Below are 23,580 nucleotides of genomic sequence, written 5' to 3' on the forward strand. Positions count from 1 at the left end.
GGAATGCAGCATGGGTATCCAGTCTTTGAAAAGATTCCCAGGTGAACCCAAATATATGAACCTCTGGTGCAGAGCAAGGGCTGCAGGAAATTAGAGATAAAATGGTCTGGGCTGAGAAATGAACCAGAGAAAGCTTTAGTGGAAGAAAGTTATCTTGATGGGGATGACTTTGGTAAGCGAATAGATTAGCTATAGAGTATTTTTTGGTTGAGTCTAGCTACCATTCAGAGACCCTGGACTAGATGCATTACAAAATGGTGATTTTTCTCTTTTTTTCCTTCTGTGTTTATTAGCAGGAATTCTTTAAGGAATTTTTCTCATCATCCATTTGATTACCATGAAGTGCACTTTGTTCAGAAAAAGCAAAGTAAATGCTTGACTCTTTTCTTTTATCAGTTTTTCTAATAACAAACTGATACTTTCATCAACCTTTTGGTGAAAAGTTGATGAATAATTTTAAATGGGGGCTGGGGATGTGGCTCAAGCGGTAGCGCGCTCGCCTAGCATGCGTGCGGCCCGGGTTCGATCCTCAGCACCACATACAAACAAAGACGTTGTGTCCGCCGAAAGCTAAAAAAGAAATATTAAAAAAATTCTCTAAAAAAAAATAATAATTTTAAATGACAAACATTGTTCTTCCCCTTCATAATCTCAATACAAACTTGTGGAACCTTACACATTTAATATATTTCAATATTTGGCTGTCATTAAAGACTTTATTTTGAAGCTGGACATGGTGGTGCATGCCTGTAATCCCAGCGGCTGAGCTAGGAGGCTGAGCTAGGAGGATCACAAGTTCAAAGCCAGTGAGGCACTAAGCAACTCAGTGAGACACTGTCTCTAAATAAAATACAAAATAGGTCTGGGGATGTGGCTCAGTGATCGAGCATCCCCGAGTTCAATCCCTGGTACCCAAAAATAAATAAGTAAATAAAAGACTTTATTTTGAAATAATTTTAAGATTTTAAGAGTAGTACAAAAATAGTTTTTTTTTTCACCTAGAGTCTCCAAATATCAAATATTTATCACATTAGTTTTCTTTCTCTTTCTGTCTATATTTGCATATCTATATATTTATGTATGTTTTAAGTCTGTTGAAGACTACATTGCAGATTGATGCCTTTTTAAAAATATATATTTTAGCTGTTGATGGACCTTTACTTTATTCATTCATTTATATGCAGAGCTGAGAATCGAACCCAGTGACTCTCATATACTAGGCAAGCACACTCTATCACTGAGCCACAATCGCAGACCAACTTGATGCCTTTTTATTTCTTTTGTTTAATATTTATTTTTTAGTTGACGCAACACCTTTATTTCACTTATTTATTTTTGTATGTGGTGCTATGTGGTGCTGAGGATCGAACCCAGGGTCTCGCACATGCGAGGCAAGGGCTCTACTGCTGAGCCACAACCCCAGCCCTTGCTTTTTTATTTCTAAAAACTTTAGTTTCCTAAAGAAAAGATCACTTTCTTACATAACCACAGTATAATAACCTAAACAAAGAAATCAGCACTGATTTAATACTGTTGGCTAATCTGTAGATCTTATTTATGTTTCCTCTTTGTCTCAAAAGAAAGTCTGGATTGTGTGGTGCATTTACTTGCCATGTCTTTCTGATCTCCTTGTGTCTGAAATAGTCCCTCATCCCTTGTTTTATGTTGTTGACATTTTAGAAGAATACAGGCCACTTATTTTGTAGAACATCACTCAATTTGGGTTTGTCTGTTGTTTTCTCCTGTTTGGATTCTGGTTATCCTGTGGTATGGTCAGGAATAACACAGAAACGATGGTACATCTTTTCAGTGAGTAATATCAGAGGTGATTATGTAGATTTGTTCCATTACTGGTCATCTTAACCTGGTTAAAGCCTTGTCTACCAGCACTCTCCATTGTGAAGTTGTTATTTTTCCTATGTGATGATTAGATATTTTTATGGTGATATACTTTTAGACTGTGAAATACTTTGCAACTTCTCAAATTTTCATCCATTAGTTTTAATGTTCATTGGTGATTATTGCCTAAATCAAGTATTGTTATGATGGTTGCTAAAAAGTGATTTTATAAATCTACCCTTCCTTCTGTATTTATTAATTGAACTTTTGTCTAAAAGAAAGAGTTTTCCCTTTTTCAATATATATAAATATGAATATAAATATATTTATATTCATATGAACTCATGAGTTTGGGTTTTATTTGTAATTTTTATACTTAACGCTTTTTCTTTCTTGCTGGGGATTGAACCCAGGGCCTTATGCATGGTAATCACATGTTTTACCATTGAGCTATAACCCAAGCCCCCATTATTTATTTTGATGCTCACATTGTCCCAGATTTGGCCAATGGGAGCCCCTTTAAACTGATCCCCAACTTTGCTCCTTTCATTCTCTGAGTATAAAGTATTCAGATACATCTTGGACTCTTACCCTAGTCCTGGAAGTTTTTAAGGCACCCTGGTTCCTTTAAGTGAAAAATGCTAGTATTTAGAAATCAAAATTTGGATATACATATATAACATATATATGTTATCCTCCTCCAGACCTGAATTAGCCATTTCACAGAGAAATCCTTGTTCCTTTTAGCTGGAAACAATATTTAGATATGTCAGTCTGGGAACTAAGGGGGCTCAATATTGCTGAGTTGTTATTTCTAGGCCTTTTTAGTGGATATAGCTATTTTTAAAAAAGAAAAAGTAAGTTACTTTGATTTTCATACTTTCATCTCTTTTCTCTTAGGCTTAAAATTTTGATCCCTGAAAAGTAAAAATAGAATTACCATATGATCCAGCAATTCTGTTTCCAAGTATATATACCCAAAAGAATTGAAAGCAGGGAGTTGAACAGACGTTTGTACACCATGTTCATGTTCATAATAGCATCATTCACAATAATTAAAATGTGGAAGCAACCCAAGTGGTCATTGAAAGATGAACAGATAAGTAAAATGTGGTATGGACCAAAGGAAGACAGTAGTGATGCATTTCCAGTCACTTTCATACCCCTGACCTGAGTGTGGTAAAGGCAGGCATGTCTGAGTTCTGTTGGACCTTCCACATACCATGATACTGGTTACTATTAATTAACACTCTCTGTATGCCAGGCATGGCACTAAGTATTTCACATTTAATCTTCACAGCCACAGAACTGTTCCTTGATCAATTTTATCGAAAAATAGGAAAAAACACCCATTGAACAATTTTTTAAATAGAGGCTCAGAGAAGAGCAGTAAATGTGCCCAGGTTCACAGAGCTAATTGGTAGCAGAGCTGAGATCAAAATTTGGGACTGTGGGACTCCACAGATCTCCAGCTCTTAAATTGCTATGCTAAGTGGTGATGCCATCCACTGAGTTAGGAAAGGGTACTTCTGCACTCCCATGTGGGTGCCTGGGGATGTTAGGGTAGAGATGCCTAATTTTAGAGGGGGGCAGTGTTGAGGCCTGGGGCTTAGAGAAGAGTTTAGACTGGGGTGGTAGATCTGAGAGTGGGAGTCTGAAGCAGGAAATCTATTGGGTATGCCTGTGTATCTGGTGAGAGTACAGAAGAGGCAGAACCCTGGGGAGCACCCTCTGTTTGAGGGGAGGCAGGACGAAAAGGAGCAGTGGAACTCAAGGCAGTTGGGGGATGTTCACTAATACCCAGCACTGCAGAGGGTTCTGGGGACTGCTCTGTCTCACTCTGCTATTAATGAGACTGTGTGATCTTGGGAGTGTTGCTTAATCTTTGCCTCATTTTCCTTATCACTGAGATGAAGATTAAAAATTGTGCTCCCTGGTTGGGGTGTAGCTCAGTGGTAGAGCACTTGCTTAACAGGTACAAGGCCTCAGGCTTGAGCCTCAGCACTTGTGAAAAACAAAAACTGTGTATCTCTTGGAGTGATGAAAATGTTCTGGAATTATACATAATAGTGATGGCTACAACTTTGAATGTACTAAAAGCTACTGAATTGTGAATTTTGTAAATTGTATTTCAGTTAAAAATTAACCAATCTTGTTCCTCACAGGATGGAATGAAGATTAAATGGGGTTCAGTAGTGTATACTGTAGTCCAAGCTACCCTGGAGGCTGAGACAGGAGGATGGTAAGCTTGAGGCCATCCTGGACAGCATAGACAAAAAAAAAAAAAAAAAAAAAAAAGTGTAAAGGAGCAAATGCTTATGGCAGTGTCTATCCCAGCACAGCATTTGACCCACAGTAGAAAGCCACAGCAGAAGATGATTTTTAAGGAGAGCCATAGTGTCACACATTTTAAGGGCTGCTATTATCCCTGGAACTAGGGACACGATTTACAAACACTGCTGAACAGTAGTCCCCCAATCTGTAGGTTAAGCATGGAGGCTCCAGGAATGGTGGCTTTGGGCACATAGAGATGCCTCCCTCCCTGTTTGGTTACTCCATAGCTCACTGCTTCCTGCTCTGGCAGAAATATGGCTGGGACCTCCCTTAGCTGGATGGTGCAGAGATGCTGGGTGGGCTGTCAGGATAGTGGGTCTCAGTGAACTGGGCTTTCCAGACTTACACCTGGCCTCTGAGAATGTACAGTTTACTTTCTTGGCCTTAATCAGTCTCTAGTAAAAAGCTGCTGTGGCCTGCTGGTTTCTCATTCAGTGAGAAATGCAGTGCCCTATTTCCACTTGGCTAATGGGGGCTTTCAGGGATGTTGGGGTGGGGAGATGCCCAGGAATTAAAACAGGAAGGAGAAGGGGATGCCTGCCTGCTGGGTTTCAGCTTCATCCATAAAACTAGGTCCCTGATAAAGGGAGGCTGTAAAGAAAATCCTAATGCCAGCGGCATTGTTAAATGTCTTCAGATGTGTATGGTTTGAAGGCAGTGTGCTTCCTGTGTCCTCTGCATGTACATTGTTTTTGTTCCATTACTAATCTAAATGGTCTGAAAATGGAGCTTTTGGGGCAGGGTGGCATTTGCTGTAAAATTCTGTGGACATTCTCTTGGCAAGAAAGATGCTGACCATCCTGTGGTTTTCTAAAATCATGTGCAATTATATCATCAAACCACATAAAACTTTCTAGATTTTTTTTAAAAACAAGAGTTTTACACTTCATTGGATAACACTCTAAGTAGTTGGATATCCAAAAATAATTCTATTTTGCCTGCAACCGATATCTTATGATCAACTATTGTTGACAAGTGTCCTATGTGTTTAATGTGTGTATTAGAGCTTACTTACGTTGGAAATTTCAAAATGTATGATTAAAAAAAAAAAAAAGAAGAGTCTGAATATCATGCTAAGTGATGTAAGCCAATCCCAAAAAACCAATGGCCGAATGTTTTCTCTAATATGTGGATGCTAATTCACAATAAGGTGGGGGGCACTAGGGAAGAATAGAGTTATCTTAGATTAGGTAAAGGGAAGTGAGGGGAGGGCCTATGGGAATAGGAAAGATAGTAGAATGAAAGAGACATTATTACTATATGTATATATGTGACTATATGACCAATATAATTCTGCAACATGTATACTTAAAAAAATAAGAAATTATATCCTATCTATGTATGATATATCAAAGTGCATAAATGCATTCTACTATCATGTATAACTAATCAAAACAAATTAAAAAATTTAAAAAATAAAACAAGGGCTGAATGTTCTCTCTGATAAGCCCATGATGCGGGGTAGGGGTGTGTGGGGGCTTGGGGTAAATGGAGTAACTTTGATTGGGCAAAGGGGAAGGAAGATAAGGGAGAGGGCTTGGGGGTAGGAAAGATGCTGGAATGAGTTGAACATCATTACCCTATGTACATGTATGACTGCACATGTGATGTGACTCTACATTGTGTACAACCAGAGAAATGAAAAGTTGTGCTCCATTTGTGTACAATGATTCGAAATACATTCTGCTATTGTATATGATTAAAAAGAACAAATAAAATTTTTTTAAAAAATGAGTCTGAAATTGAATGCAATCTTCAAAGTTCTACTCATAATTTATTTATGGCTTTAGGATTCCAAAATAGCAAAATTATTTACACAGTAGAACCCAGCTTGAAAAATCTGTCAGGATCACTGGTTGAGTAGGCGTTTGTGATGGAGGCCAAGCTCAGATCAAACCAAACACAGCTTCCTGGGGCATTAACAGCCTACACTCTTCTCTCTTCCATGGAAACAAAACCTTAGGGGCCAAGGCAGCTCTGTTGGGAGTGTGGCTGCCAGCTGGGGCCACACCTTGCAGTCCTCTGAGAACTCCCATGGGTACCCCCCTGCTTTCTTCCGAATGGCCTTGAGCCCTTGGTAGCCCCACCCTTTTGTCCTTATCTCTTAACAATAAAGAACTTATTTGCCTCTGCCTCTTGACTCCTTTGCTCAGCTAATTGCTACTGATTAATTTGTTCATCTGCTAGTGTGTGGGGTGGGATGGGGTGAGGGTAGTTGGTTCCTGGTGACCTTCAGGAGCAGGTAGTTTTCTTTTATTCTTTAATTCCTTTGCAACTCTTAAAACTGTAGCTTGGGCACTGTTTATTTAGCTGCATAAAAACAGTGAAACCGAAGATCACATGCAGGGACATTGGTTGCAGGTTAAATAATTTACACCTGCAGTCAGTTTCTTTGTTTCAGAACCAAAAAAATATTTGTTCCTTGCTCTATTGTCTCAGGGGAGAAGAGGATATATTTTTAAATCCACCTTCTTCATGAAATAACCTCTCTCAAGAGGGAAAAACACATGGATCATTTTGGAGAATGATGATCTTGTTGTGTGCTTTTTATGAGACCCTTGTGGCACTGACTGCAAGGGCTCCTCCTGCTACCCTCCCTGCTCTCATGCTGTGTTTCTTGAAGAGAAAGCATAATCAATGGTTTTCCTGTGGCCAAAGGTGTAAAAAAAACTCCAGATAACTTAATGTTAGTTATCGTATGTGGGAGATCATGGTACTGGGGAAAGATACTGTACTTGAGCCCTTGAACAAACCTGGGCCACACACAGTTGCCATCTGCTTCCTGAATGTGTGAGGATCAGAGATAATGTGTGGTCCTAGAGCCAGATGGCATCTTTACATTATCGATGCTCTCTAGTTACAAGCTATTGTTATTCTAAGGTGCCTGGCAAGGCACAGCTAATTTGGGCCTCTTAGCAGACAATATAACATGACTTCTAACCTGGTTGCTTAGATTTTTTTTGGGGGGTGGGTGGGTGCCAGGGATTGAATTCAGGCACTTGACCACTGAACCACATCCCTAGCCCTATTTTGTATTTTATTTAGAGACAGGGTCTCACTGAGTTACTTAGCGCCTCGCTAAATTGCTGAGGCTGGCTCCTCCTGCTTCTACCTTCTGAGCTGCTGGGATTACAGGCAATGGGCCAGTTGTTTAGATTTTAAGGGGATCTGCCATTCAACATGGATGTATGCATAGTAGCGTAAAATCTCTGTTCTAGGGACTCAGAAGGTGTTGGTGGGAGGCCTTCTTATTCTGTCTGGTTTCAGGATCCCATCTTAATGTGTTCTGTGAGTGCTGAGGATGGAGCTGGTTTCTGAAGAGAAATCCCTGTCCCCAACACTTCCTGCCATCTCTGCCCGGTATAGTCACGAGGTCTTTCAGCAGAAGCAGTGCTGGAACAACTTGCCTGCAGTGTCTTTGTGGCTGAATCCAAACCAAAACCATGTCTTTCTCCTCAAGTATGTTTTCAGTATTGGTGGGAAGAGACATTTTAATTTTGAATGTGCTGGAGCTGATTAGAGTTCTGCCTGGTTCTGAAGATACTGTGGACTCTGCTCTGTGTATATGTGGTCATCACCCAGTTAACAGTGTCCTGTGTCATTGCCACCCTGCTGAGTAAATGAGTTTCTGTATTTTAGTCTGAAAATTGTGCATGATCTGACAAAGTTGAGTATGGATCAGCGTGTGCTTTTTATATTTCCCAAACAAGTTTTCCTCCAGACACCTCTGTGCCAAGTGTTAATAGGTATGCTGGGTTGGGAATTCTGGCCCATGTAACATAATCCACGTATCAAATAAAGGTAAACAGGTTTGACTGCACTTTTCAGAACTGTTAAGATGCTGATGTGCTATGAGTACTAGAGATGTAGTTAAGGTGGAAATAGCACAGGGCTTAGCACAAGCAAACACAGAGCTGCGTGGCTGCTCTGGCCCTAGCCATGCACACTTGTGTGAATTTTGAGCTACTTCTCCATAACTGAAAGTGTCAGCCTGTGTCAGTAGTTTCAAAGTAAGCACAACAGAAATATTTTCCTAACGTAGAAATCAGAGCGATGCTTTGCAAACCACTCTTCCTGGGACATTAATTTAGAAGGCTAAAATATATCTGTCCTTAGCTCAGAAAAGCTTAGGAACCACTGCTAATAGGAATATAAAACAGAAGTACTTTGATGAGGGACTAGGTTTATCCCAATCCTTCATGCCTCCCCCAGCTAAGGATGCAATTGGAAAGCAAGGCCCTGCTTTGTGTATTCTCCTGCCTGCTTGTCCAAAGTCCAGTGCTGTCCAGGAAGGCTTCTTAAGTCTTCTACCACTATCTCAGTCCCCAGTGACCCTCCTCTTCCACACCACAGCAATGCTTTTTCACCCCTTCCTGGACACCAAGCCCCTGGCACCTCATTAGCTATTTGATTTTGTGTGTATAACAGAGCTGATAGGTTGGCTAGGTTAGAGTGAGACCCAAGCACAGCAAGCCTCCAAGTGCCACAGAGCAATCAGGATCACACAAACAGCTGTCCTACCTTGCCTCCAATTTGCCTGGTGCTTGGCCAGTCTCTATCAGGATTCTGAGGTATACCCCAGTTGGGAGCCCAGAGGAAGCCATGCTGTAGGAAGAGGAGGGGTGAAGAGCTTGTTCTGTCTCACGTGATTAGATGGTTTCTCTCTGTGGCCTGACTGTGTGTCATAGGAGGATGTGAACTCAGCACGAGGCTATGCCTGAGCCTTGTTTAAGATTAAACTTGGGGGGCTGGAGTTGTGGATCAGTGGTAGAATGCTTGCCTGGCACATGTGAGTCACAGGGTTTGATCCTCAGTACCACATTAAAAAAAAAATAAAGGTATTGTGCCAATCTACAACTAAAAAATATTTTTAAAAAAGATTAAATTTGGGTATACGCACACACACAGCAGGAAGGAAAAAAAATAGGAATATAAACGAGAAGAAACCAAGACCAAGGTCGGAGGGAAGACACATTTGCAGTTTGTTCACTGCTGCCTCCCTAGAGTAAGAGTAGTACTTGACCCATCGCAGATGATCAGTTAATTTTAGCTAAATAAAGGGATAATAATCATCTTAATATTACTTTGAGACTTTTAAAATTTAAAGACAAATGCCCTAGACATCTAAGGAACTTTTGAGGATGTAGTGTCTTAGAGCCAATGAGGGGACTAACATTCCTTAAAATATTATGGGGGGACTGAAAACCCCAGATTTAGTAGATACTCTTATTCCCAAATAGGGGAAGGCCCCATCTCTTTTATCTGTCAGGGTGAGTTAGACTATAATGCAGTAACAACAAACCAAGGCTGTTCCAAGCATCCTTACTTCGGGACTCAGACTGCTGGAGTAACTACCAAATCTTGTTGGTACTGAGGCAGAGTTAAGAGGAAGATCTCAGGAAAATCTAACTGGCAATAAACTATGTTGCCTGAAATTGACACACATCTTATTAGCCAAAGTTAATCTCCTGGTTCCATTCTACTTCAGGGGAAGTGAGAAGAGGCATCTCATGTTCTGGATCATCAAATATCTGATAATCAGCACTAAGGACATCTACAGCTATCATGACAGACTGGAATTCATTTTACACAGTAATGGTTAGGTTATTTCTCAATGTTTGTGATGTTTTTATGAAACATGACCCTAGAAACAGTTTCAGTAGAAGCATTGTTTTGTAGAATGCTAGGAAGCTCACCTGCGAATATCACACAGTACTCCAGGCTTGTGTTGCTGTAGACATTTCAAATGGGGAGTCATTTTAGCATCTGGTGGTGTTTAAGGCCTCTCAAGTAGTTTAGAATGAAAAAATTTGTACTACCATGCTGCTGTTTTTAGGTACATATATTTTAAAATGCTTCATCAGATCCTTTGATAAATTGGTGAATTTTGACCAATCTTTAAAGATGCCTTCCAAGACATTAATGACACTGTTCCTTCCTGGTTGTCTTTGTCAGTGTATTCAGGAGGAGGAGACTCTTACTATGCACCTGCTTTATCAGCTTGTAGTTCCTTGGTGGCCAGGTTTGCATGCCATCAAAGAGATTCTGGAATGATGAACTCTTGTGATAAAGAAATGGAATCAACATAGGCTTGCAGGGTGGCTTTCATTTTCCATTGAAGTTTTTGATTTCACTGTAAAATATTCATGAGTAGTTCAAAACAAATAGGGGTTGATTCTTAGAGGTCACTGACATTTAACTCAAAATAAACCTGGATATTTCAAAAGTGTTCATAATGGAACACTTACTTTTTTTCTTATTAAAACACACTTTTTATGTGTAGAAATCTTAGAAAATAAAAGAAGCCTAAAACCATCTATCCTATATGGCTATAGATGGATTCATTATTAATATTTTACTGTAGAATCTTCCTGTGCTATATATATTATGTATACATACATATGGTTGGTTATACATGCATTTATATTTCTAATATGTATGCATGTATTATAAATGCATATGCATGAATTTTAAGTGTACATATTTCTTATATATTCATATACTACAGGAGTGTTTAAAATAAAAAAGAAAATCTACCTGATTCTCCTGTACCCTAGTCAATTCTAACTCATAGAGGTCTCCACTTTTTTTAGTGTTTATGTTTTTGTGAACACAGATAGCCTCATGGTTTTTGTGCCTCCCAAAAATGGGGTTACTATAGGCCTAATATTGTGCACTCTGGTTCTTTAAGTATCCCTGGACATCTTTCCCCTCCAGCACATACAAGCACCTGTTTCTCTGCTTTGTGCTTCTCATTGTATGTAGATGTGTTATCACTTATTTAACCCTTGCTCTCTGGCTGGACATTTATAATTTTTTAAAAAAATTATTTATTTTTAATTTTTTTATAGTTATTTTTTAGTTGGACACAATATCTTTATTTATTTATTTTTATGTGGTGCTGAGGATCGAACCCAGGGCCTCACATGTGCTAGGCAAGCACTGTACTGCTGAGCCACAACCCGAGTCCTATAAAAATTTTATTTTTTTGATAGCTTTTTAAATTTATTTATATGTGGTGCTGAGAATCAACCCGAGTGCCTCATACATGCTAGGCAAGCACTCTACCACTGAGCCACAACCCCAGCCCTGGACACTTATAATTTTGAGAAGAATCTCAAGATCACTGTCAATGCTGGACCAGTCTGTACCCTCTCCATTGGTGTAGGGTTGTTCTGCTTTAGCACAATATACCACTTTATATTTTTATAAATATGATAGGTGAGAATTATATCCCAATTTGCATTTATTTTGTTGAGTGTGTGTGTCCATGTGTTTATTTGTCATTTGCCTTTCACCCTCTGCCCTTGTCTGGAACATTGCTGGCTGCCATGGCTAGGGAAAGGCACATGGTAAAATTGCTCATGGCTCCTAAATGCTACTCTCAGAAGTAACAGATGTTTCACAAATTCATGTTTCATTGTCCAAGCCCAGAAGTAGATCCCAGTGTTGTGAATCTACCAGGTGCAATAGTAAATATTTATTTAGAATAAGAAGCATACTAAATTATGAATTCAGAAGGCTTTTTGTTTTTGTTTTTGTTTTGGCCTCCATTAAAAGGATCCTTCTTATTGTATTTCAATTTCAGTGTGATTAGGTATTTTGAAAAAGTACACAAAATCACTCTGAAATTTAGATTTATTACACAAGAAATTCTAAGATTCTAGTTGCCAGTACCTTGTATTAAGAACATTGTTTTACAATTCTTTTCTAAGGGGCTGGGGCACTAGCTCAGTGGTCTAGTGCTTGCCTAGCATGTGTGAGGCACTGATTCAATCCCTAGCATTCATCCTTCCCCCTGCAAAAGCTCTTCTACATATATTGATTTATTGGTGCATATGTGTAGGAGTTTGTCACTGAAACACTTGTTTCTTCAGGATGTTTCAGTGAGTTGCAGGCAGTTTTTGTGTGCCATTCTAATTGGAACTGTCAGACTTTGTCAGTTCAAAATTTGTCAGAAATATCAAAATTCAGTACAATACAATGAGATACACAAAACTGCGGCTTCCCACGTGTGTACTTGCTATCTATTCTACACTATAGATTTGTGACCTACAAGCCCTGGAATGAGTTCAATTTCATGTGATTTCCACCATGAAAGGGAGGAAAAGGTAGAGTGCACTCATGGCTGGAGAGAGATGCGGCATTACTGAGTATATCCCCGATAAGGCACAGCTTCTGTGGAGGCACTCACAGTTTATTAGTTTAATGAATTTCCCACAGATGAGCCTCTAGCTCCTTATGTTTCCTCCACTGTTCACAGACTATTCTAGTTGGGCATTGTAGGGTATGTTTATCTTATGAATTTGGGGGCCTGTCCTTTTTTTACATTGTCTGGTCAGTCAGTGCAGTGGATGTTGAAGCATATCTGGAAGCCATTCTTAACCTGGGAGGGCTATAGGAATTTAACCATATGTGGGAATTTTAGCTAACCCCAAATTTAATGTATCCCTCCCTCAACTTACAATTAGCAGGATCCCCAAAATGCCCATTGCTATTTCATCATCACCTGGCCCAAAGAGGAAGTTGGAATGGAAGGAGGTAGGGAGTGGTCTTAGGTAACTTCAGTTAAAATAACTTGCTTTTTTAGGTTTTACAAAAACAGAACCCTGTGAACACATTTCTGGAGCTGACACAAGGGAGGGGCTTTGAAGCATCAGCTTCATCTTCAAGAGAAAATCTGCCTCTGGAAAATTCTGCAGCACCCCCATGTGCCTGGGTAGAGGAGACTCAGATGTGTTGGTGAACAGTCCTGTTCACGTCACAGCCTCCAGAAAGGACTTAGCAGTTTAACTTTGGACTTTATGAGCATTTACAAAGTGTTGTAAGACAGCGCTCCCCTTGTCCTCCTATCTTCCTTTTTGATGTTGCCAACCTTAATTAGCCACAGTTAGGTAAATTTGACAATCTTATAATGCCAATTTACTTATCAGCTACGAAAATACTCTAGATCAGCTGGTAAGAACTACACAGAAAAGGCTCTCTGATTAGCAATACCTTAGCTTTCCCATGTTTATATCTCATTAACATCTTTATACATATTTTTATACTTGATATTTGTCCACTGCAAAGTTTTTAGAAGTTAGGTTACTTTTGATTCCTCTGTTGCTACAAGTTATTGGCTTCCAATCTGACTTGGTCTGAGTCCTTATCAGGCAATAGGTGGGCTTAATTCACCAGTGATTATTAGATTTCACAGTGCTGGAAGATGTTTTGATATTTTGCTGTGCTAAATATCAGGCAAAAAAAATATATATACTAGGCCTAGTGTGGTTGTGCACACCTGTAATCCCAGCAGCTTAGGAGACTGAGCCAGGAGGATCATGAATTCAAAGCCAGCCTCAGCAAAAGCGAGGCACTAAACAACTGAGTGAGACCTTGTCTCTAAATAATACAAAATAGGGCTGGGAATGTGGCTCAGTGGTCAAGTGCCCCTGAGTTCAATCCCTGGTACCTTCTCCCCTCCAAAAAAGACTGTACTGGTGGTAATGGCTGAGTATTAGAAACCACCTAAACACTTATCAACAGAGTATTGATGAAATTATAGATTGTGTATTTATATATCCTATGTAGTCAAAAAAATAACATGTATGTTTCTTTTTATATGGAAATGCCTGCAGATACTATGTAAAAGAAAAAAGCTAGAAAACAAGATGTATAATACATGTTTTCTGATTTAAAAACTATATGTATAGGTTATAATTTTATTTCCTTATTTTTAAAAATTATTTATTTATTTATTTATTTTTGCATTACAATTCTTAATACACCATTTATTTCCTTATTTTATATACAGCATGTTACTGTTTGAGTTCTCGTTTGTGTATTTTAATTTTGAACATAATGACCATTTGAGATATGCAAAGAAGACAGCTATTGGGGATGAGGAATTGATAAGAAGAATAGCATAGTAAGGCAATAAAAACTAGAGAGGATGAGGATCAAATCTTGGCTGTGAAATACTGGCATTCCTTCTTGCTATCTATCTCATAGGACCTCTGTTTCCTTGTCTATAAAATGGGACTAATGTTACCTCATAGGTTTGTGTCAGGGACTAAATGGTAAAGAGTGAGAAATGGTAGGTAACCAGTACTGGTAGTTACTTTTTATTGATATTAGTGATTACAATATTATTGAGGTTCCCTCCCTAATATATTATCTATTACTGTTAACTAATTACCTCAAAACTTAGTGGCTTAAAACCACAGAACTTTATTATCCTTCAGTTTCGGCGGGTCAGGAATCCCAGAGTGGCTTTGCTCTGGTTCTCATGTGATTGCAGTCTGGCTGTTGTCTGGGATGGTATCACCTAAGGCCCGCCCACTTGGGACAGGAGGACCTGCTTCTAAGACCCCTCATTCACATAGCTGTTGGCTGTTGGTTCTTTGGCACTTAGATTTTTCCATAAGGCTACCTGAGTATCTTCATGACCATATTAGCTCATTTTCCCCAGAATAAGTGATCCTAGAGAGACAGAGAGGAAGGAAGAAATCACACTTGAGTTTTCTGGCCTAACCTGTGAAGTTCTTTCTGCAAGAGGGTCAGCCTTCTTCATTGTGTCACAGAGATGAGACTACTAGGAAGACTCCTTGTTGGGGCCATCTTGGAGGGACTGGCTGCCACACCCAGTTGGTAGCTGGCAAACTCAAATTGAAATTTAGGCTGTGTGGCTATTTCTGTCATGAACATGTTGGAGTATCACTTGCTTAGCATTTAGCCCTCTTTTCTGTCTGTACTCACACTCTGGGTGGTCGTTCCATCCTGTCCCCCAATTCCCATTTGCATCTCCATTCCAATCTTTCCCCAGAACTCAAGGTTCACATATCTAACAATTAGCTCCACTTGAAGCCTGATAGCTGTTACAGTGTTAGCATGTCCCAAACTGAACTCCTCCCCAAACCTGCTCCCCTGCAGGCTTCCCTATCCCTGTGCAGCAATGCCATTCTTCTAGTTGCTCAAGTAAGAACCTTAGAAATGTGCTTGCCTTCCTCTTCCTCTCACATCCCATCGTGTGTCAGCACAGATCCTGTGGCTCTGCCTTCAACATACACCCAGAATTCAACACTTCTCACCATCTGGGCTGATCACCTTCAGATACCACCCTGATCCATGCCACCATCTTCTCTCCAGGGTGTTGCAGAGGCCTTCCAGCTCTTCTCTAGCCTCTGCCCTAGCCTCCTGCCTCTGGTCTGTGGAGCTGGTGGCCCTTTTAAGATCCAAATCAGATTGTGCCTCTCTCTAGTTCTTTCCTCACACTCAGAGCACAGTAGGCTATCACATCCAGGTCTGCGCATGTCTCTGGGCTCTATGTATCTGATCTTCCCTCCTGCAAGCCAGGACCTTACTGCCTTCCTGTAGTTCTTTCTCAGACCCTTCTCAGCTGGGCCTTCTAGGGTCCACAGTCCACAGTTTTCACACCCTGGCCCCAGTTACACTTCACTTGCCTTCCCTGCTTTTTCTCCTTTGTTCTTATCATTGTCTAACTTACTTTATTTTTTATTTAATTAAAACATTTAAATTATGAGCTGTTGAGCAGAGATATTTTGTTATGTTCACTGTTACAACGAATAGCCTATTGGATTTGCATTTTCTTGAAGCCATTTTTTTTTAATATTTAAGAATTTAGGTGTTACCTTTCCACACAAATATGGTTGAAGTTAACATACCAGAAACATTTGTAACTCATCAGTACAGTGTGTTATTTCTTGCCCAAGATTAGTAGATCCGATTACAGGGGTGGAAAAAAAAAAAAAGGATGTTTAGGAGTTTGCCTTATATGAACTGTTTCTTTTGTGTATTGATTGCAAGTTAAGCATGTAATTCAGATGGAGAATTAAAGGCTGTGGTCCTGTGGAGAATTATAAAGAGAGTCATTAGGAAAAGTACAAAGCGTGTATTTAGAGATCCCTGTCTTGTCTTTCATTTTCTAATGGATGACTAAACATTGTACATATTAATTGTGTACAATATGATGTGAAATGCGTATACATTGTAGAATGGTCCAGCCAAGCTAATGAACATGAGCATCACCTCACTTATTTTTTTTTCCAGTGAGACTTAAGCTCTACTCTCTCAATAATTTTCAAAATAAATCCATTGGTATAAAAACTGTAGCCCTTATATTGCACAATAGATCTCTTAAACTATTCCTTGCAAACTGAAATCTTGTATCCTTTGACCAACAAGATCTGCATCTTTAATATGTTAACTTGGACTAGAAAGTAAGAAGACCACATAAGATTAGCATGGAAGTGTCCCTGATGGTAATAGCAGAAACAGCTTTCCTTTTACACAGAGACCCTGACAGGAAAGTGTGGGGCTTTGCAAGTCATTGTGCCCACATTTGCCAACTCTATAAGTTACTGCGCTTGGTGCCTTAGGAAGGGACAGAGGTGGCCTGCACACCGAACACTCAGGGTGCAGAGAGATGCATGGGGTAGGAGTAAAATGCTTTCTTGGGACAGGGTAGAATAAAATGACATGTGGCAGGGAGAAATTCAGGGACAGCATGAGGAGGAGGTGGCATTGAGAATGGAGCATTGGTATGTGTGAGTAGGACTTGAGTAGGCAGGGAAGAGCCCCAGAACAGCCTGTGTCTTGGCTGCTTTTCACAGTTAATCTGGGGATCTTGTCAGGAAGCAGATTCTGACTCCACAGGACAAGGAAGGGAGGCAGAGCTTCCCCATTGCTCACAAGGCTCCTGGGAAGCTGGGAGGCTGGCCCTGGAGGACATGTCTCTGGAGGATGTCAGGGCTGCCTGCATCTGCCTTCCTGCTTTTTCTGCCTTGAGCTGCAGGGTGGGGATTGGCCTGGACATGGTAGTGTGGGCTTGACATGGGGTGGGCTGTGAGACACTGGGGAACAGAGGTGAGGCCAGGAGCCCAAGGCTGAACTGCTGTTCATTGCTCAAGACTACTTGACCTCCCTTGATCTTAGGACCAACAGCTTAACCCTGGGCCACCTCTTCTCCTGAACTCTACCTTTAAAAATTCACTTGGTAATTTCCATTTTTATCTGTTTGACTTTATGATTTTTACATTCGCGAGACATACTGCTTATAATGTTACTTTGGTTCTTCAGAAATAAATTATTTCTGTTAATGGCAGATTTTTAAATTTTTAATAAGCTGCCACTCTATCTTCTTGTGATATAGTCTAGTGATAACACTTTCACAAACATATGGGTTAATTAGGGGCCTCTTCTTTCAGGGGCTTCTAATTGAGGAAAGAGGAGATTGTACCAATCATTAGTTAGCCTATGTGACCACAACATGAATCACCAAGGTAGTTGCAGATAGCACAAGATTCCATCCTCTCAGTGTCTAGCATAACTGTGGTAGAGACCATAAATTGGAAACAAGCAACTTGAAATTATGATGGCAAAGGATGAACTAAAACGTCACAGAGGTGTTCTTTTCTACTTCCTCCTTCCTCCCCAGGGCCAGTGACTCACACAGGGGTGCCATTCCTCCCTGGACTGGTTTTGGTGTAGTGGTAGAGCCTTCGCTGTTTACATTAGGAATTCCAACCTTTCATTCAGGCCCCTCTACCTGTTTCTACCTAAGTAGAAACTGAAGTAGTTCATATTTCTGACAGTTAAACTGCTGTCCCCAGAGGAAAACTCTGCAGCTGAACATAAATATGATGGGCATGTATATTCACAGATGTGTACTAAATATATACATGCATGTATGTTTCCAATTTTCTTCCTAGATTTTGGCCCTGATTGCATTCATCTGTATCGAGACCATCATGGAGTGCTCCCCATGTGAAGGCCTCTACTTTTTTGAGTTTGTAAGCTGTAGTGCATTTGTGGTGACTGGAGTCTTGCTGATTCTGTTCAGTCTCAACCTTCACATGAGGATCCCCCAGATCAACTGGAACCTGACAGTGAGTAGAAGTTACCATTCTTTCTGTGAAAGGATCAAATGCTGCTTGGCTCCAAGGGAAAGTTGGAATCTCTCCATGACATGTTTGGTTCTAGTTTATTTTGATATTTTAACATTCCTTTATAACTCAGCTGTGAAATTTTACGTTTCTTTACTGCATTGAGTGAAAAAATAAATAAATTGAATCTTAACTAATGGTAGAAACATAACAAAATTATGTTGGTCCTTTTAAAGATGTCATTTCTATTTTATGATCACCTTAGAAGACTAGTTATACTGGTATTTGCAGAATATGGGAAAGAAATGGAATTAATACATTTGCATATTTTTCAGACTACACACAAAAGCCATTTATAAAAATATTGATTCTGGAAGAATTGAAAATGTCAATATTGTGTAACGCCTAGGAATATTATTAAACTCAAAGTAACTAGGAGGACTGAAGGTTTGGGTGATTTGATCAGAAAGTCTTGAGTGGATACATGTCCACTCGTCTCCATACTTTGAATTCTCAGCCCTGTTTGGACAGCCCTGTCAGATGGCATGGGAAGCTGAGGGCTGGCCAGTCCCAGGCTATCTTTTCTAAACTGTGTTAGTTGTCCTTATTTGTTCTTGAACAAGAAGGAATTTTAATATAATTTGGTTTTCTTAATATTTCTTTGTAAACAAGCATGTGCAAGAGCTCAGGGGGAATCAGTGAGGGAGAAACTCAGAAGTACAACCAGCCACCTCACACTTCTGTGCTTGTGAGAGAAGCCTGTGGACTCACAGCTGCTGGGGGTATGAGGAGAGCACTGCAGAGCACCTCTTTCTTTCTTTGGCTGGTGCTCCATGCAGAGTGGGGGGCAACACTGTGGGAGGAAGCCTGAGCTGTCGCTCTGCCTGGCAGGGCTGCTAGCATGGTGTCCCTGGGTGTGCAGGTAGGAAGATCTTCCTGACAGAATGCTCCCACAAACTGTTTTGGGGAGTAAAATGAAAGGAGAGTTACTGATTTGGAAAAGTTAATGTCAGTTGAAAACTCTACAAGTTTTGTCTTAACACTGAAAGCTAAGGAAAATGTGATGGTATTTTAAATTTAACTTTGTTCTAAAACCAAAAGATAACTGGAAGCACTTTGTAAGTTTTTGTGAGAAGTTTAAACATTTCAACTGTTTTTTAGATGAAGTTTGTGTTATATGTAAGAAAATGCTTAGGGGGCTGGGGTTGTGACTCAGTGGTAGAGCGCTTGCCTAACATGTATGAGGCACTGGGTTTGATACTCAGCACCACATATAAATAAATGAATAAAATAAAGTTTCATTAATATCTAAAAAATATTTTTAAAAAATGCTTGAGGTGTGACCTCAACCAATAGTGTAGTAGACAGAAGCTTAAGTGAGCCTTGCAAACTTTCCCAACTAATGCATACTCGGGGGACAAGGTCAAGGTGTTCATTCTGTTTGCTGGTATCCCAGTTGCCTGTTGTTTCCAAGGTCCTCTCAGTAGGTGCTTTCTGAGGGCAGGCTAGGCTATAGAGCATACAACACCCTATAGAAAGACCTGTTTGATAAAGAAGTAGCTTCTGGGAAGGTTAAGATCAGAGGTTTTAAGCCAATAGACCTGGTCAGATCAAGTCCAGGGTTGTTCTTAAGGGCTGTGCATGAACCTGGGTACATCATATGAGCCTTCTATTAGTGAAGTCTCACTATTGGTTAAATGGAGATAATATTTTCCTTGCAGGATTGTTTTAAATATAAAATGAAGAAAATGGGAATAAAGGCATGTAGTAAGCTCTCAAACCAGTAGGGCTGCTGCCAGTATGAGAATATCTTTTCTCAAGTGTTATTGATGAACTATGCCATTCTCCTTTAGACTTTATGCCCCTAATTCCATTTTGTCAGTGTATGTGATACCATTAATCTAAAGGGCTCAGTGGAGTAAAGCTGCTTAGCTCATGGCAAAGTCAGGGAGGAGAGAGAGAGAGAGAGAGAGAGAGAGAGAAGGGGCTTCAGGGAAGATGAATACTTACAGGGCACAAACCATGTCCCACCTGCCTATAGTTACCACCCAGTTACTTCTTTCAAATTATTAATTCATCAAATAGATTAATCCACTGGATTAATCACTGTTCTAATCACTGACCTAATCAGAGGTCACTGCTCTCTTAATCTAATCATTTTACTTCCTCATAAATAGAGAGCTTTGGGAGGATATCTCGTATCCAAACTATAACAAGCTACATCATTATTTTTAATGACTGCATGGTGTTATTATGGAAATTCCATTTTATTTAGTAAAATGCCCTATTCTTGAGCATTTTGTTTGCTTTTGTTTTTTTTTTAAATAGTTTTTTAGTTGTTGATAGACCTTTCTTTATTTATATTTATGCAGTGCTGAGAATCGAACCCAGTGTCTCAAACATGGGCAAGTGCGCTTCTGCTGAGACACAGCCCCAGCTCCTGCTTTCGGTTTTTTACTTCTTTAAATAATGTCATGAAGGACCTCCTTATACTTAGACCTTTGGTATATTAGCACTTTCTATTAGTACTTAAGGTGAATTTCCAAGTGTGGAATTTATACGTAGACAATATGAACCTGTTCAAAATCTTGTATGCCTATTAGCAAATAGTTTTCCTGAAAGTTATGTCATGTGAGCCCTGCTGGCTGGTCTGTGTGTCAGTGTCTATTTTTCTGTCTCTCTCACATACATACATACATACATATACAGAGTTGTAGTCTTTTCCAGAAAAGAAGCTTGCAATTGCCAAGTTAATTTTCACTTCTTTGCTTACAAATAAATTTGAACATTTTTCTTCCTTATTGGCCATTTATACTTTAAAAAATTTTATTCATTTTTAAAGTTCCATTGTATTTTTTAAAATATATTTATTTTTATATGGTGCTGAGGATTAAACCCAGGGCCTCACACGTGCAATGCAAGCACTCTATCACTGAGTTACAACCCCAACCCCATTTATACTTTTAAAAAATTGCTTATTTATAGCCAGGCATGGTGGTGCATGCCTGTAATCCTAGTGGCTCGGGAAGCTGAGGCAGGAGGATCGCAAGTTCAAAGACAGCCTCTGCAACAGTAAGGCTCTAAGCAACTCAGTGAGACCCTGTCTCTAAATAAAATACAAGGGGCTGGGGATGTGGCTCAAGCGGTAGCGCACTCGCCTGGCATGCGTGCGGCCCGGGTTCGATCCTCAGCACCACATACAAACAAAGATGTTGTGTCCGCCGATAACTAAAAAATAAAAAATATTTAAAAAAAAAATAAATAAATAAAAAAAATAAATAAAATACAAAATAGGGCATGGGATGTGGCTCAGTGGTTGAGTGCCTCTGAGTTCAATCCCCAGTATCAAAGGAAAAAAAAATTTGCTTATTCATGGCCTTTCCTTATTTTGTTACATTTTCTTAAGAATATTGGTCATTTTATCAAATATCAAAAGGTTTACTATTTATCAAGATTTTATTGGATGTCTTATATTTGGTGTAAAGCTTAAAAAGTATTTTTTGTGAAGGGTTTTTAAACATACACATGGGACTTTGTGGTTTTGCTTTATTCATATAATTTTTATTTTCTTTGATTTATTTTGGTTTATAGTGTTAAATAGAAATACAAACTTTTAAAATGATTTTTTTCATTAGTTAGCAAAATCCTTTATTTCTTCACTATCTTTCTTTTTAAAAGATAGCGTTATATGATTGTTATATCAATAAAATTAGCAATTCTTTAATATTATTTAATATTCAGTTCATACTCTAATTTCCCCTTGGTCTCAAAATATCTTTTTACATTTGTCTTATTCAGGTCACAGTCTACACGAGGTTCACACAAATAACCCCCTTCCATTCATTCCTTTTATTTTATTGATTTGTTAGAAACACTGGGTCATTTGTCTATCCTGTGAAGCGTTTTACAGTCTGGAGTTAGCTGCAAGCGCCCTGGTGGTGAGGCTTTACTTGTTCCTCTGTCCCTGTCTTGTGTGTGACCTGGTTATTGGCTCTGGGGCAACTCTGGCCAACAAGCTTCTCCAACAGTGGAAATGTTTTCTGATCTGTACTGCTCTGTGTGCAGCCATGAGCTGCAGGTGGCTACTGAGTACTTGCAGTGGGCTAATGTGATTGAAATATGGAACTTCTTATTTTATGTAGCTCAGTGGGTTTAATGTCCAGTAGCCACATGTGTTTGAGACAGCACAGCTCTAGAAGCACAGTAATATGCAGGTTCATTTTTGAGGCGAGGGCTTCAGCCTCAAAAATGGGTTAGTTCAGTGGAATTTGAAGGTCGATGTGCTCATGTTAGCAGTTGCTTGTGTTTTCCCCCTTGTTTCATCTTATTGGCTGAATAACCTGGTGGGGGATCATAGTAGGATATTATCTTGTCTTTGTAAAACATCTTTTTAAATTTTTTCACTATATTCTCTGACCATATTTATCTTTTCAGTCTTTATTTAATGTTGATTGTCGTTGCTAAAACAAGTTTAAAATCACTGGTACTCCTACAATTTTTAAATTTTTCCCCTTAAATTTCCTAAGCCTGGGCTGGGATTGTGGCTCAGTGGCAGAACCCTTGCCTTGTAAGTATGAGGCCTAGGTTCGATCCTCAGCATCACATCAAAATAAATAAATTAAATAAAGGTATTGTGTTCATCACAACTAAAAATTTTTTTAAATTTCCTAGCCCTTTTTATCACATCTGTATTTTTACATAGTCACAATTTTGCTTGATGCTTGACTTCCAACATTATATCATAAAATGTGTTTCCTTCTGAATAATCTTTGCTTTGGGAAATATGTTTTATATTTTTCACCCCAACAGTATCTTATCCCAGAGCCAAGTATATCTAGGTACTTTCTGGCTTGAATTTGTGAGAAATTTCCCTGGCTTCACAGATCACATCTGAACCCTGTCCTGCTGGCAGGTGTTTTTGAAGAGAGCCTCACAGTCCCTACATTGCAGTTTTGCCCTAGCCCATGAAGAAGTGTGGCGGAAATCCAGGTGGTTTCTACTACCTAGACTCAGTGCTATTAAATTGAAACTTGTCTCTTTGCATCTTTAAAAAGAGCAAGTCAATCTTGAAGTCAGGCCAGACCGGATGAACCACCAGGTGTTGATGGTATAGTCAACCAGCACTTAAGCAGTTTGGTCTTTTTCCTGAATTTTCATCCCTTTTATAGTTCACAGAGGCCATATAGTATGACCCAGGCTATTGGGGTCTAGTGCCAAAGCAATAACAGAAGTACCAGTGTAGAGGATCCAGCTGTGGGCCAGGTGTTGTGTTTGGCTTGTCACCTACATAGTTCTGCTTGTCTTCCAGAACAGCTCTGGGGAGAAGGGGCTGCTAGTCCACATAAAATACATAGGAACAGAGCAGTTCATCTGAAGTCATAGTATTAGTTAGACCCTAGGCTGGCTATGACTCTTTTTTTTTTTTTTTTTTCGGTACCAGGGATTGAACTCAGGGGCACTCAACCACTGAGCCACACCCCCAGATCTATTTTGTATTTTATTTAGAGACAGGGTCTCTGAG

The 23,580-nt window shown here is 39.6% G+C and overlaps 1 protein-coding gene across 1 annotated transcript in view; it reads left to right on the forward strand.

The window, feature by feature from the left end:
* Cmtm4 (CKLF like MARVEL transmembrane domain containing 4) overlaps positions 1-23,580 on the forward strand; it is a 56,186-nt gene that overhangs the window by 26,904 nt on the left and 5,702 nt on the right. Inside the window, exon 2 of the mRNA XM_015488643.2 lies at positions 17,886-18,062. Coding sequence (XP_015344129.1) covers positions 17,886-18,062 — 177 coding nt within the window. The remainder of the gene's footprint in view (positions 1-17,885; positions 18,063-23,580) is intronic.

The sequence above is a fragment of the Marmota marmota genome, unplaced genomic scaffold (genome assembly GCF_001458135.2).
Source record: "Marmota marmota marmota unplaced genomic scaffold, marMar, whole genome shotgun sequence".
Taxonomy (NCBI): domain Eukaryota; kingdom Metazoa; phylum Chordata; class Mammalia; order Rodentia; family Sciuridae; genus Marmota; species Marmota marmota.